Below are 17,167 nucleotides of genomic sequence, written 5' to 3' on the forward strand. Positions count from 1 at the left end.
TGGCTTTGAGCACATCACTCCACCATTTGGGGATTAGCCACCTGTGAGAAACGTCACTGGTACCGACTAAGTGACTGTCTCTGTTGACCCAATAAAAAGCAAGGGTAGGACAGGTGGCCAACTGTAAAACGGCGGAGTCATGCACTCAATGCTGCTCCTATCGGCTGCATTTTCGTTGTGAGACAGACTATAGATTATAGCATAATACACAGTACTCTACAAAAAGGAAAATATGCTCTGCACACCATTCATGCAAATGGCTATGGTGCTCATAGCAACAACAGTCCAATAAGTAGTGTCGCAAGGCAGTACACAGAATAGCCTGCAGGGGGATTTAGAACAGGCATGTGGAGGTGCTAATGAGCAGGGACAGCTATGTGGGAGTGTCGGGAGGAGTTAAAACCTACACACACATTGTGTTTGGTTGATGAAAGCCAGAGTAAGGAGCTACTCCTTGGGAGAGAAGCTGGGAGGAGGCTGAAAGCCTGAGGTCTTTGGCTGACCAGGCTGTGGTACGGCCACAAGTCTGATAGGGAAGGACGTCCCTAGACTGACACTCTGGTTGGGTATGCTGTTGGACAGTGCTGTGACATGTAGTGGCACTAGGGCACTGTGTTAGATAGGAGAGGATCCTATGTAAGTTAGTAGCCAGACAGCTAGGATTTCAGTTGGTAATGCATTTGTGCACTGTGACTAAACAACAGTGCGAAGAGTTGCTACTTTTGTAACTATTATTTACTGTCAAAATACAATGGAGTTCCTGAATTTTAGTACCTAACAGGGTCTGGATATGGGTCATTGAAGTGTGGCCACCCACCTAAGTGGACGAAAAGTGGCAATCCTGTGAGGTGACTAATCTTATAATTGTCACAGTAGCTAGAAAACAATACTCATAAAACTTGCAGTGAAAAAAAATCAAAATTTCTTGTTCAGTGATTAATGATTAAGTGATTAGTAGATCAAAGTAACAATCATAATAGTAAATCAAACATTTCGGTCCTTATGACATTTGTTGAAGAAATTGGCTGAAATAATGATAAGAAAACAATTAGTAAAAAAATGAAACAAGAAAAGACAGATTTGAAAAAAAAGAAAGAAAAAAAGAAAAACAAAATAAGAATTAAAAAGCAAACATAAAATACAGCAACAAATTTATGTTCAGATAATATAATAATTGCATATGACCAACAACCCCCAGAAACTAGTACCCTTAAGAAATCCAAAAATTAAAAATGTAAATATTATGAAACCTCATAATATGTCTTGACATCACCAACCCGGAAAAAACAGGAGCATAAATAATAAAGTCAACCTCAAATCAAAAAGAAAAGAAAAACAGCTCAATAAAAAAGGCAAACTCAATATCTGCAGACTGCCTGACCAACCTGTAGAATGATATTATCTGAAGGAGCAGCCTGGTATGCCTCCATCCCACTCTTTACATAGTTTATATAGTGATGGCACATCCGTGTCAAATAAGAGAGGTGGAGATCAGACAAGTATTGTTGTGTTATGGCAGCCCATTAGCATTATGAAGAGTACTCATACATTTGCTCCTGGAGCAAAACAAGCCACTTCAACCACTTTTCATTGACAAGGGTCATACAGATGTAAACATTCTATTTACTATTATGGCTGTTACTTTGATCTACTAATGACTTACTAAGTATGTATATTTGTTACATGCTGGCTATGTATTACCTCATAACCTGAATACTTCCTTTTGATGAAGAATACATTTTGGATTTTTTTTCTACTGTAAGTTCCATATGTGCTGTGAATTGTTTTCTTGCTACTTGGAATACTTTATAAAATTCTCTATTAATTTTTTTTTATTTACAGTCAAAACGATCATTAAGAAAAAAAATAGAAGGCACGAACCGAAGATTGCATAAGAACATCAACAGCAAAATACAATATGACATTTTTCTGTGTTTCATATTTTTATCCTTTGAGTTTTATTACACTATTCTTCTTGTGTTTTTATAGAAATCTGCAGGTGTATTTTAGCATACATCTTCGTGGTAACACCTCTTAATGTATCAACAGCCACATTTTCAAAATCATCTGTGTGTTTGAACCTTAAAAGCTATCTCGTCAGAAAAGCCAACAACCTACAGTAACCCTGCTGCAACCACTGTAGTACATGAGCAGAGTCTACCTTCACCTACTGTCTCCTTCCGCCTTTGCTTGTAGACTAAGCCATCGCAGGCAGAGTCCTTTCTCCACCTGTATCCACTTGAAACTAATTTTGTTTATTTTTATTGTACCTGTTGTTTTTTAAATGTAATGTATTTAAAGCCATGATTTATATGTGCAGCACCCTAGAATTAATGGCGCTTTAAAATAAATAAATAATAATCTACATACAATATATAAATGTTACTACATAGTGTAGAGGTGTCTGAGTAACAGCTGGATAGACAAATTAGCCTAGTTGCTACATTTAGTATGGATTGGAGCTTGTTTGGTGCGGGGTAGGCCGATGAATAGCGAGTTGCAGTAGTTGAGTTGGGAGTTGATGAGGGTGACCATGAGTGTCTTTAGCGTGTCCGTCATGAGGAACAGCAGTATTTTAGCAATATTTCTGAGGTGCATGTGGCATGTTTGGCCATAGACTGGATATGGGGGGTAAAGGAGAGGTCAGAGTCCAGTGTAACCCCAAGGCAGCAGGCATACTGTCTGGGGGTTATGATGGTGCTAGACACTGGAATGGGGATATTGAGGGGAGGTCGATTGGAAGGTGGAAAGTGAGAAGGTCAGTTTTAGACAGGTTAAGTTTGAGAAAAAGGGAGGACATAGTATTAGAGACAGTGGGCAGACAGTCAGTGATGTCTTGGAGGAATGGTTCAGAGATCTCATGGAAAGAGGTGTATAATTGGGTGTCATCAGCATAGAGATGGTATTGGAGGTCAAATTTGTGGATGGTTTGTCCAGTTGGGGCTGTATAGATAGAGAAGAGGGTATTATTGTATCTTGTCACCACCAGGAAGTAGGGGTAGAGACAAAATTTACTGTGTGCTGACGCCCTCTGTTCCTGATTGGCTGGCGGCTGCCTCCCTTTCCTCGGCATCACAGGTCCTGCCAGTCACTGAGAATGTTGTCCGGGCAGGTGTCGGGGACGATACTTCAGCCAGGAAGCTACTCAGCTCCCATCTGCCTCTCAGCAGGGGTGGCGCTAACAGGTGCTGAAGGTAGAGGAGGCAGGGGAGCAGTACCAGACACTGGCCTCCTATCTCCCCTTTACTGGCCCCACTGTCACTCTTCCTGACGTGGAGGAAGCTGATCGAGCATCTGGCTCCTGAAGCAGTGGGGAGAAGACAACGGAGAGAGCTGCTGGAGCGTGAATCCATCCCCCCTGTAAAGTGAAGAGTTGGGCTGCTACCGCTAGCATACACAAGTGGGGGGTGAGGAGGGAGCGTGCAGGGAGGCTTCAGTGAAGGGGCGTAGCTGAGCTCTGCTGAATTAGTGTTTCCCTGTCAGAGCAGAAAGAGAGACACACAGAAACCACAATATACAGCTGTGGGTTGCAGGAGATGAAGGTGGACAGCTGCTCCGGGGACACTGATAGCAGCAGCATCTGTATTAATTTTAGCCTGGCCTGGAAAGTTAGGCTTTGTCCTTCTGTTAGGTTTACATTATTAACTGTAAATGCTTCCATGTTACACCTGTAACTTGGAAACATATACAGCAAATAGTCTAAGCCTAACAGGAAAACTAACCCCAGGCAAAAATCCATACAAACGCTGCTAGGACCTTCATCGACCTTCACGATTCCAGACAATTGGGAGCTATGGGTGTGACAAGGGCATTCCACCATGCAAGCCCTGTCAAACCACTAGCTAACAGTGGTGACAGTACAATAGTACTAGAGAAGAGAAGGGGACCAAGGACCGAGCTCTGGGGTACCCTGACTGCAAGAGGAAGTGGAGAGGAGATAGTGCCAGAGAATGAGACACTGAAAGAGTGGTCAGAGAGGTAGGAGGAGAACCAGGAGAGAGCAGTGTTCTTTAGGCCAATAAAGCGGAGCATAATGAGATGGTCATGGTCGACAGTGTCAAATGCAGCGGAGAGGTCAAGGAGTATTAATAGGGAGTAGTCACCTCTCGACTTTGCCGTTGCCAGATACTAAAAAAAAAATATTAAAATGAAGAGAATAAGCGCTTCTTCCAGAAACTAAGTTGTGATTTCACATTTGTGAATTCATTGAAGTTCTCCTAGCATAGATCAATCAGGGTTTATCTGTACATAACAAAATGATTGCTACTGTTTACTGAGAGACAGATCCCTTTTAACATATAAAGATCTCAAAGTGACATTAAGCGTATTGTATGCCTTGTTATTGCCCTTATACTGTAAACTAAGGAAAATGCTGCATCCTTTCAAGATGTTAATCCACTATTTGCACTAGATTGGCATTTCTGTTTAGAACTTTATGAATAATGCATGAACAAACATTTTGTCCTTCACAGTTTTTTTTTCCATAGAGTTATTTTTTCAGCAAAATGAAAAAGTTCAGAGATAATTTTAAGATGTCATACTGCACACTGACAAAGTCACGGGTAAATCTTATATTTTCGCATTCTGTACATCACTGACATTGGGTTCAACCAATTTGTTAGTGTTCTAATAATGCATCAGTTTCTATTTAATTATAAATAAAGATAACATAAAAGAAAGAATGCCCTGGGCAAGGAATTGGTTCCTACATAGCACAAATAACTAAAAGGGTATAGCGGCCCAGGCTTTCGCTGATAAACTATTAAAATGATTCTTCTTATTAGATAAAGTTGAGCTAAACAAATGGGTAAAGAAAAGAAAAGGAAAACACAACTAAAAACTGGAGATGTGTTTTGGCAAATTACCACATTGTTTTAACATATACATAGGTTTTATTTGATGCACCATTGAATGTAAAAGCATGCAGAAACTGAATGACTGCACAAGAATCATCCAATCATTCAGTTTTAGGCCTTAGTCAGACGGGCGTTTTTTGCCGCGATTTGCAGATCGCATGACGGATGCGCATCCGCAAATCGCGTGACCAATGCGCGCAAGTCGCCCGCAAATCGCCCGAAAATCTGCTCCTAGCCGCGTTTCATTAGAAACGGGCCGGAGCTGTCCAGCGCATTGCATTCAATGGAGACGGCAATACAGCCGTCTCCATTGAAAGCAATGCGCTGCGGGCGAGCCCGGGATGAATTGTCGGTAAGGGCTTAAATATATAAGCCCTTACCTGCAATCCATCCTAAAATGTGTTAAAATAAAAAAAAATTGCATTCTCACCTTCTGCTTGCAGCTCCGGGCAGCCGTCCTGCAGTGGGTGTGAAGGGGGTGTGAGTCAGACCTGCCCCCTGATTGGCTCAGCGCTGAGCCAATCAGAGGCATGCCTCACTCACACCCATTCATGAATTCATGAATGGATGTGAGTCAGACCTGCCCCTGATTGGCTCAGCGCTGAGAGGCAGCAGTCACTCACCCATTCATGAATTCATGAATGGGTGTGTGAGTGAAACCGGCCTCTGATTGGTCAGGCTGTGACCAATCAGAGCAGATCATTCAGCAGGCGGGAATTTTAAAGCCCCGCCGGCTGAATAGTGCCGAGAAGCAGTTCAGGAGAACTGACTGCGGCCGCGGCTGGACTCCGGCTGCAGCGGAAAGGTGAGTATACAATTTTTTTTTATTTTAACACATTTTAGCATGAATTGCAGGGAAGGGTTTATATATTTAACCCCTTCCCGACAATTAACCCCGCGCACGCCGGCAGCCCATTGCTTTCAATGGAGCGGCTGTATTGCCGCTCCATTGAATTCAATGGGCAAACATCGTTCTTCTCTGCCACAGCTGTTACAGCTGTGGCAGAGAAGAATGATTTGTCTTCTATATGTTCTCAATGGGGTCGGCGCTGCTGCCGCCGGCCCCATTGAGCGCATATACAGAAGCGAACAGGAATCGCAGATCGCAGATAGGTGCGATCTGCGATTTTTTGTTCTATAATTTTTCGGACGAGCGCATAAAAAGCGCTCATGTGTCAGATACCATTGCGAAGCAATGGTTTTAAAAAATCGCCGGACGCATGCGCATGCGCAAATCGCGGCAAAAAACGCCGTCTGACTAAGCCCTTAAGCAGCTTAAAATCCTGAACAACGATTATTCGGTGTAAACAGCAGCCATTCAGTACTGAACGACTGCTGCTTACAGTGAATGGAGAGGAGCTGGGAGAGCAAGGAGAGAACTATTCTCCAGTTGCCCCACCTTCCTGCCGGCCGCACTGTGAGAGATCCAGCAATACTCTCTCCTGTGTAACAGCACGGGAGGGAGTACACACAGGGAAGAGTGTCGGGCAGACACTCGTTACGTGTAAAAGAGCCTTAAGTGAGGAAAGGGTCCAGACATCTCAGCTTTCTCTATTTATCTATTAGCCAAACACCAAATTTACTAGGCCTAGCATTTCCTGCATTTGGGCTTAGTAAGATTTTCTCCAATGGGCTTAGTAAGATTTTCTCCAGTGCACAGTGAGCCAAATACACGAAAAGGCACATGCCTCTTCATGTATTCAGCGCATTCCCGACTCCTCTGTGTGCCTTCTGAGAAATGTACACCTGGTCCCAACATTTCTGGCCTAATTAAGTGGGTTTCTGGTGTAAATTATACATAAATCTGTTGATCCAGAATAGCAATGCCCTCTTCAGACATGCCCTGCTCACTTTTCGAAAAAGCTGCAGGGCAGGAGCGAGAAAAGTAGCAACATTTTTGCAACTTTTATATGCCAGCATTCTGGTGTACTGCATTTGGTAAATGTGCCCTCTAGATTTTCAAAATTTCAGAGGCGCAAAACAATATCCCTGGCTGTTGTATGCTGTGTTTTCTGGCTCTGTGTGTCTGCTTGTTCTGTCCACTTGCCCTGTCATGTGGACAGAACAAAAAAGTGTAAAAAAAAGTCAATAAAGTTTAATTTAATGAAAAAAGTACACTTTTTTCCCACAAAAAAACTATTTTAGGATGATTTAATAGATAAAAAAACTTTTAAAAAACTAACACATAATGAGTATTAACATGTTTGTATCAACCCAAACAATTGAAATATTTTGTTATTTATCATGCATGGTGAACGCTGTAAAAATAATGTAAGTAGTATTATTGGAATTGGCATTTTTCTTTTGCTTGCTTCCAAAAAATGTAAGAAAAAACGTTCCAAGACTCATATGCACGTCAAAATTCTGCATATCAAAACTACTACTGTTCCTAAAAATACAAGACCTCATATAACCGTGTTGCTTAACCTATTAAGGACCAAGCACTGTAAATTTATGGCGCTTGGTCCCGGGCTTAAAGCCCAGCATTATGTAAAATTACGGCGGTGATTAAAGCTTCCTGCTTCTGCAATCAATCAGAAGCAGGATGGGTGGTCAGCTGTTAGTAACAGCTGATAACCCGGAGGAGGAGGGAGAAGTGGGTTTTAACCCTTTCTGCCTCTTCCTTTGTTTAGTACACATCGCTCAATGAGCGCTATGTACTAAAAAAGTGAATGTGGAAAACTTTCTTTCACTATGCGAGCCGTCAGTCAGTGACCGCCGGGATTCCCTGCCACAGCAGAGCTGCAGGGTCCTAGTAGACCCTGATCAGCTCTGCCAGTGACTATTGTTATTATAGGGATGTTTTCCCTGTTATGGGGCTCCCATGGATGCCTCAGCTACAGTGTAAAAATGTCAAATAAAAAACTAAAAAACACGTGATTGTCCCCCAGAGGTCTTGTATGACATCATGGGGGACATAGATAGTAAAAAACATAATTACATAAATAAGTAAAAAGATCACAGAATAAAACAACAATACATACATACATTGACTACCTGCAATCTGGCCTCTTGGACCATTATTGAAAAGTTTATAAAAGAGGAATTAAATATATGTATGGAAAAATCCATCACATCAGAACTAGAGATGAGCGAACGTACTCGGTAAGGGTGATTTCGCAATCGAGCACCGCGATTTTCGAGTACTTCACTACTCGGGTGAAAAGTACTCGGGGGCGCTGTGGGTGAGCGGGGGGTTGCAGCAGGGAGTGGGGGGGAGAGGGAGAGAGAGAGGGCTCCCCCCTGTTCCCCGCTGCTACCCCCCACTCCCCTCTGCAACCCCCCGCCCCACAGCGCACCCGAGTACTTTTCACCCGAGTAGTGAAGTACTCGAAAATCGCGGTGCTCGATTGTGAAATCGCCCTTACCGAGTACGTTCACTCATCTCTAGTCAGAACTATTATTATGCTACAGTCACCTGGGCATGTGGGTTGTTATTAAGCCATCAGAAATTCCATTTACTTAACCTGTGATTTACAGTGTTTTCTTGTATAGAATAGATAGCCCAGAGTTAAACATAACATAACTCAAATGAGTAGTTTGACAGCAAACAGAGTCACCTTTACAGTCCTTTTTCAACATCAGCTTATTACTTCCAACATGTATAGCCTATAATGTAATGTATTTCAGACATGCAGAGCAAAGCTAATTCATATTGAATAAAATATCTTATTTATATATATACGCATATAATTAGCATTTATCTTGTATAAACATATACAAGGTGATATAAGTATACATATTTGCACGTATACCGTGTGATATATATAGTATTTAAACATTTATCTTGTATAAACACGTATATGTGTTATAAAATAAAAGTACCTGAGGTCTTGTGAGGGTCCTGCTCGTATATGTGGGGTTTCCACTGAATGGCCAAATACAGCTCCTTCTGTTCCTGCAATAAAACGACTCATGTCAGCAATCATTTCAGTAGTTTCTTAAAGTAATAGTTTGCTTTCATTTTGAAATATGCCCACAAAGCTGTCTTTAAAGTAATTGTTTTCTACTTCTCTTCAGGGAGGCAGAAGTTGTTTTGCAGTGACGAGTGGATATTCTTATGTTTTTCTATAAGCAAACCTGTTCAGTAAAAAATCAAATCAAACATAAATGTACAGTATACCAAATTAAATCAATTATTTCAATTTTAACTATGTAAATAATACATTAAAAGATATATGACCCATAATAATAATACAGTTTATGATAAGAAAATAGGGCATTAGTTCTTGGTAAGTCTAAAATGATACATTAAGGCACAATGCCCCCGGACGGATTATTGTTTAAGAATTTAGGGTCAGATGCCTGCCGCGAATTCCGCAACAATGTCTGTCCATGACCATGCCATGTTAAAAGATTCTTCCCTACCCATGAGCAGAAATCAACTGCGATTTTCCGCTCAGAGGGAAGAATCGCAGCATGTTCTATTATGTGCGGAAGAATCGCACAGACGGCTTCCATTGCAGTCAATGGAAGCAGTCTGTCCCGCGGCGAGTCGCAATGGATCCATGTCATCGACGGCGCAATGGCAGCATCATGCCCTACACTGCGCATGCGCACCGGCCAAGACTTTTGCTGCGGATACGGACAGGTCTCTGGCCATCACCAGGTCTGATTCCACAGCGAGATTTCGCAGTCGGAATCCGACCCAGCCGTGGGCATGAGGCCTAAACCTTATTTTTCCTGATGCAAGGATTCAATAAGCAATAATATTTGAAGAAATTCCAAATGCAAAAGCTGCTCATGGGCTAAGTGTCATGGTGCCGATAGCGCCGTAACTTCCTGATTGCTAGCACTGGTCTATGCTGGATACTGAAGCATTACTGACATCTCTCTTGGGTTCCAGTACTGAAAAGCTGATGGGGTTGTCTTTCAGCCCAGTCTGCCTATCAGGTTCTTAGTGAGGGTATTTAAATCGCCTCCTTTGTACATGACAGTTATACTGTTAGTTTACTGGTCAGAGCTCACAATGTAGCGTTTTGGTGCACAGTGCGGTGGTTAGTGTTGGTGTTCAGTGGTCTGTGGCCCTTGATCCTCCCTGAATTTGGTCTCAGCTACTTTCCAGTAGTACTGCTACTTTTGGTGTCAGCTACTTTCAGAGTGGGTGCTCCATTTAAGTGGTGGGTTAAGTTAGGGTGGTTTAGGAAGCATTATAATTAGAGATGAGCGAGCGTACTCGTCCGAGCTTGATGCTCGTTCGAGTATTAGGGTACTCAAGATGCTCGTTACTCGAGACGAGCACCACGCGATGTTCGAGTCACTTCCATTTTCTTCCCAGAAAAGTTTGCACCGTTTTCTGGCCAATAGAAACACAGGGAAGGCATTACAACTTCCTCCTGTGAAGTTCCAGCTCTATCCCACCCCCCTGCAGTGAGTGGCTGGGGAGATCAGGTGACACTCGAGTATATAAACTGGGGCCGGCCGCGGCTCGCCACAGATGCACGTTGAGAGACATTAGGGAAAGTGCCGTCCTGCTGTAGCTGCTATAGGGAGAGTGTTAGGCTGTTATCTTCGTCTTCAAGAACCCCAACGGTCCTTCTTAGGGCCACATCTGACCGTGTGCAGTACTGTTAAGGCTGCTTTTAGCAGTTTTGCACATTTTTTTTTTGTATATCGGGCGTGACCATAGCGTCCTCAGTCTGCAGTCATTTCACTGAGTATAGGGGCAGTACTGGTGAGGCAGGGACAGTGGTACAGGGAAAGAGATATACTGGCTATATAGGCAGTGGGCTTTTTCAAAAAAATTGGAAAAAAAATCTTTGGGCTGCCTGTGACCGTGTTCAGTTTACTGTGTGTCTGCTGGGGGTAGTAGTCGCTCATTAATACCCTAGACTGCTACTACTACTGAAATGGAACTAATACTGTGCTCCCCCTATACTGCTGCTTTGGAATTGTTACTGGGGCCTGTCTTGACTGCTACTATTACTGAAATGGGCGGTTGGGCAGCATGTTACCCAGGAGAAGTGGCAGCGGAGTGTCATGCAGGCAGTGATTGTGCTTTGTTGGAGGTAGTGTGGTGCTTAGCTAAGGTATGCCTTGCTAATGAGGGTTTTTCAGAAGTAAAGTTGTTGGGAGGGGGGCCCACTCTTGCCGCTATTGTGGCTTAATAGTGGGATCTGGGAACTTGAGATGCAGCCCAACATGTAGCCCCTCGCCTGCACTATCCGTTTCTGTGTCGTTCCCATCACTTTCTTGAATTTCCCAGATTTTCACAAATGAAAACCTTAGCGGAGCATAGGTCCCATACAAAAATGCTCGGGTCGCCCATTGACTTCAATGGGGTTCGTTACTCGAAACGAACCCTCGAGCATTGCGGGAAGTTCGACTCGAGTAACGAGCACCCGAGCATTTCGGTGCTCGCTCATCTTTAATTATAATGCCAAATATCTAGTCCTTTACCATTATCCATTCTGCTTCCTAAGTCAGACTTTAGTTTTCCTGTAAATCATATCTCAGCCTATCCCAGTGTCCAATCCCCTAGCTTCATGTAGTCTGAGCTGACATGATACCAGGTCTGAGCTGACATAACTGAGCTGACTTGACACCGAGCTCTTACTTTCAGCTACTGACAAATCATCCTGTAATGGCCATAGGGTTGTAATCGGTTACATTTTGGATCTGAAATATGGGGAAGACTCACCCATAAGTTAGAAAATAGCCTTTTTCACACAGCACAGTTTGATGCAGTTTTTAAGTGTTTATACAAAAGCTATATAGGATTCTTAATGAGAAGAAGTATCAGGACATCTATACACTTTTACTTTCTTTGGCAACCACACTTGGCAATGATGAAAAAAAAAAATCAAGGGCTTCCAATTTCAACCCTGTGATTTGAGGATGTGATATGATTCTTCCTCCTAAGTAGCCTCCAACCTAACTAAATTGCACTTATAAGGACACTAAACTGCTTGATGACCACCCGCTGGTCCCCCAGGGTGATCGACAGCACCAGGCAATCTCACCACACTCTTGCCATTGCTCTGTAGCAGTCAGAACATGGGTGGGCACAGGGCGTCGCATCTCCTTAAGCAGTGATTATGTTTTCTGTGCACTGATTCCTGAACCCCTCAATATATGTATCTTTCCCTTTGCAGTTTGCCTTGCTAGATACCTAAGTTGAAGACAGGCATAGAGTTACATAGTATTTTAGACTGAAAAAAGATTTGTATCTATCCAGTTCAGACTATTATTCCCTCAATGTTAATCCAGAGGAAGGCAAAAAATCCCATTGAGGTAGAAGCCAATTTTCCAAGTTTTCTGGGAAAAAATTCCTTCTCTATTTCTAGTTTGGCAATCAGAATAATTCCCTGGATCAACAAGCTTCCTGAATTAATCAGTGACTATAAAATTGACTACAAGATGTAATGTTGTTACGTTCAAGAAAGGTGTCCATGCCTCTTGAACTCTTTTTGTGAGTTTGCCATTACCATGTCCTCAGGCACAGAGTTCCATACTCTCACTCTTCTTACATTAAAGAACCCCCTTCTATGTTGATATAAAAACCTGCTTTCTGTTAGGTCCAGCAGACCAAGGCATCATCCTGTCTCCTGAGTCTGCTTCTGTTTCTTTCAGCATTCACAGGGTTACTGTGTCTAGCCCCTCCACACAGCTGGTGGGGATTTGTAATCAGCTTCCTATTTAAACCCTCCAGACCTTACCCACAATGTTTGGTGTTGTTGTTCATTCCCTGGGTGATTGCTCGCAAGCTGCTGGTGCAGCAATCTGTATGTATATAGTTCTTTATGTATCCATATATTGTGTTTTTGTGTGTTCCGAGTTCCCTGTGTGTTTTGCTGCTGGGTTCTGTTTGTCTTTCTGTTTCCTGTATCTGTAATCTCTGCACAGGACTGGCTCCGTTTTCCATCTGACATCCACTCCTGCATTTCCATGTGGCTCGGTACATCTGGCTCTGGATTCCCATCCTCACCAGGTATGTAGAGATGTTTAGGAGTCAAGGTTAGGTAAGGCGACCTGGATCTCTCCACCACCAGGAGTATATAGTTATATACAAAGTTATTAGGTCATCCCTCAGCCGCCTTTTTTTAAACCAAATAACCCTAATTTTGATAACCTCTCTGGGTATTGCAGTCCACCTATTCCATTTATTACTTCAGTTTCTCACCTTTTAACCCATTCAAACTCTGATATTTCCTTCTTGAGTACCGGTGCCAAAACTTTACACAATATTTTATGTGTCGTCTGACCAGTGATTTGTAAAGAGTAGAGATGAGCGAGCATACTCGTCCGAGCTTGATACTCGTTCGAGTATTAGGGTGTTCGAGATGCTCGTTACTCGTAACGAGTACCACGTGATGTTCGAGTTACTTTCACTTTCTTCCCTGAGAAATGTGCACACTTTTCTGTCCAATAGAAAGACAGGGAAGGCATTACAACTTCCCCCTGCAACGTTCAAGCCCTATACCACCCCCCTGCAGTGAGTGGCTGGCGAGATTAGGTGTCACCCGAGTATTGAAATCTGCCCCTCCCGCGGCTCGCCACAGATGCATTCTAAGATTAGTTCAGGGAAAGTGGTATCGTGTTGGAGCTGCTATAGGGAGAGTGTTAGGAGTATTTTAGGTTTCAAGAACCCCAACGGTCCTTCTTAAGGCCATAAATCTTCTCTATATGCGCTCAATGGGGCCGGTGGCAGCAGCGCCGGCCCCATTGAGAACATATAGAAGACAAATCCTTCTTCTCTGCCACAGCTGTAACAGCTGTGTCAGAGAAGAACGATGTTAGCCCATTGAATTCAATGGAGCCAGCAATACAGCAGGTTCCACTGAAAGCAATGGTCTGCCGGCGTGCGCGGGGATGAATTGTCGGGAAGGGGTTAAATATATAAGCCATTCCCTGCAATTCATCCAGAAATGTGTTACAATAAAAATATATACCGGCGTATAAGGCGACGGGGCGTATAAGACGACCCCCCAACTGTCACCTTATACGCCGGCAATACAGTGGAGCAAAGAATAAAAATCATTACTCACTTCTTCTGACATTCTGCGGCGCTCCTGCAGGCTGTTGCTCCCTCCTGGTTCCCGGCAGAGCATTGATTTCTCTACAAAGGGCTTTAAATCCCCGCCTCCAGAAACACACGTGCCTTCAGCCAATCACAGCCAATGACAATGATGTCATTGAATGGCTGTGATTGGCTGTGTTTCTGGAGGCGGGGATTTCAAGCCCTGCGTCCAGAAAGCAATACTCTGCCGTGGACCAGGAGGGAGCAACAGCCTGCAGGAGCGCCACAGAACGTCAGAAGAAGTAAGTAAATCTTCAAATAGAAAAAACTCTTTCCGCGCTCCTGCTGGAGCTCCTCTTCGGAAAAAATGAACTGTCGTAGCAGACAGTATTTATATAAATTAATCATAAGAGGAAGCTCCAGCAGGAGCGCGGAAAGAGTTTTTTCTATTTGAAGATTTGCTTGTTTTAACCCATTGAGGGGAGTTTTCTCTCTTTGGGATTGCCTTCATTCCGGCGGCTCTCCTTCCCTATCGAAGGATATCTGAAGTCTCTTCGTGTATTACTACAGGCATACTCGGATCACGGGTGCTGGCGGGTTGTTCCCCAAGGATTTGGCGGTCTACGGGAACCCCGCTGTGCACCAGGTGAGTCATTCTCATTGATTATTATATGGTGGCGCGGATCGTTACTTTGAATTAGAAGAAGTAAGTAATGATTTTTATTCTTTGCTCCACTGTATTGCCGGCGTATAAGGTGACATTTGGGGGGTCGTCTTATACGCCCCGTCGCCTTATACGCCGGTATATATTTTTATTGTAACACATTTCTGGATGAATTGCAGGGAAGGGCTTATATATTTAACCCCTTCCCGACAATTCATCCCGCGATCGCCGGCATCCCATTGCTTTCAGTGGAACCTGCTGTATTGCTGGCTCCATTGAATTCAATGGGCAAACATCGTTCTTCTCTGCCACAGCTGTTACAGCTATGGCAGAGGAGAACGATCTTTACTCTGACAGTGGGGGGGGGGGGGCACCACTCTTGCCGCTATTGTGGCTTAATAGTGGGACCTGGGAACTTGAGATGCAGCCCACCATGTAGCCCCTCGCCTGCCCTATCCGTTGCTGTGTCGTTCCCATCACTTTGTTGAATTGCCCAGATTTTCACAAACGAAAACCTTAGCGAGCATCGGCGATATACAAAAATGCTCGGGTCGCCCATTGACTTCAATGGGGTTCGTTACTCGAAACGAACCCTTGAGCATTGCGAAAATTTCATCCCGAGTAACGAGCACCCGAGCATTTTGGTGCTCGCTCATCTCTAGTAAAGAGGGAAAACAATGTTCTCGTCATGTACCCCTATATCCTATTTCTTTTAGTAGCAGCTGCCTGATCTAGGTTGCTCCAATTAAGTTTACGGTTAACTATAATCCCCAATTCCTTTTCCATGTCAATTTTTATCCATTTTTTTTTTACCATTGAGTGTGTATAGTGACATATATTTCCCCTGCCCATGTGCATACCCTTACATTTCTCAGTATTAAACCTTTTTTTCCACTTTTCTGCCCAAACCCCCAACTTATTCAGATCCATTTGCAACAGTATACTGTCTTCTCTTGTGTTAATTACTTTACAAAATTTTGTATCATCTGCAAAGATTGATATTTTATTTACGCAATCCTTTGACAAGGTCATAAATAAATGTATTAAAAAGAATAAGGCCCAGTACTGACCCCTGAGGTACCCCACTAGTAATGGTCACCCAATAAGAGTATGCTCAATTAATAACTACCCTCTACTTTCCATCACTGAGCCAGTTACTTACCCACTCACACACATTCTCGCCCAGATCAAGTATTCTCATTTTATATATCAACCTTTTATGTGTCACAGTATGAAACACTTTGGAAAATTCAAGGTATACAACATTTAGTGACTTTACCTGGTCCACTCTAGGACTCACCTCCTTGTAGAAGCTGATCAGATTGGTTTTACAGGAGTGACCCCTAATAAACCCATGCTGATATGGAATTTTACAGCTATTTTCATTGAGGTGCTCCAATACAGCATCTCTTAGAAACACCTCAAAGATTTTATCCACAATAGAAGTTAGACTTACCAGCCTACAGTTTCCAGGTTCAATATTTGACCCCATTTTAAATAGTGGAACCACATTTGCAATGTGCCAATCCAGTAACACAGACCCCATCACTATAGAGTCCTTAGATATAAGAAGCAATGTTTTGTCCATCACATTACTTAATTCCCTTAGAACCCAGGGGTGTATGCCACCAGGACCCTGGCTATTTGTCTTTTTTAATATGTTTAAGGTGGCTCTGTCCTTCCTTCTACATTAGACTAGTGACATTTAATGGAGAGTTTACTTTTTAACTATATATTTCACCTGATGTTTCATTTTCCTGAGTGAATACACTGATGAAAAAACTATTTTATAGATTTGCTTTTCCTCATCACCCTCTACAATTTCTCCTACATTATATAGTAAGGGCCAACACTTTCAATATTAATCTTTTTACTATTTATATAGTTGAAGAACAGTTAGGGTTTAGTTTTACTCTTTTTTAAAATGAGTCGCTCTGTTTCTACCTTTGATGCTTTTATCTGCATTTAAATAATTTATTTTTTCATTGCTTCTCTACTGAAGTGGAGCAAATAGAAGAATGGAAGACATACTCCTCTTCTTCTTGCTGAACCTGGCCATGTAGTTGGGGCCAGCATCTTGGGAGTCTTCAGCTACATCACAAATCAGCAAAGCAGTTTACATCAGTCTAGCAGGAGCCTAGAGCACAAAGCTCCTCCATTACCTTGCAGAGAGAAATAATTATATGCAAGCTTCTACCAACAGGGACATAAACAGAAGTACTGGATAGTAAATTTATAAGTGACTGAAATCTTCTTCTTCACTCTTCTGGCTACCTTACCTCAGTGCACATGCAAATAGCACCACTGGCACAGTTAGATCCAGCTCTGATAGAATACATAAGCCTGAACTCAAGCCTTAAACCGGGCTACTGTATCTTTGCATCAACCATTGGTAATATACTGGTCTTTGTTACGTATTAAACAGAAACATACAGCACCAGCCTCCCAATGTAATCATGAATGGCAAGTCAATGAACATCTCTAGTTTACAGGTTCTTATTAAGCACATGACTGATGTAAAGTATATCTCTGAATGCTATTAAGATGTCCAAGATGGCTGCCCCCATAATCATGTGCAAACAACACAATAAAAAAATCTAAATCAGAAAAAATAGGAATAAAAAAAATTATGATTCACAATCAGGTTTTACCTAGATAAAATATATGTAGAGCACTCATTCCTTTTAA

The 17,167-nt window shown here is 42.7% G+C and overlaps 1 protein-coding gene across 1 annotated transcript in view; it reads right to left on the reverse strand.

Annotated features, from left to right (window-relative positions):
* The window catches only part of SGCZ (sarcoglycan zeta), a 648,899-nt gene that overhangs the window by 20,998 nt on the left and 610,734 nt on the right, over positions 1-17,167 (reverse strand). The window contains exon 7 of the mRNA XM_066574655.1: positions 8,682-8,754. Within this exon, the coding sequence (XP_066430752.1) occupies positions 8,682-8,754 (73 nt within the window). The remainder of the gene's footprint in view (positions 1-8,681; positions 8,755-17,167) is intronic.

This window comes from Eleutherodactylus coqui, chromosome 7 (assembly GCF_035609145.1).
Source record: "Eleutherodactylus coqui strain aEleCoq1 chromosome 7, aEleCoq1.hap1, whole genome shotgun sequence".
NCBI lineage: Eukaryota > Metazoa > Chordata > Amphibia > Anura > Eleutherodactylidae > Eleutherodactylus > Eleutherodactylus coqui.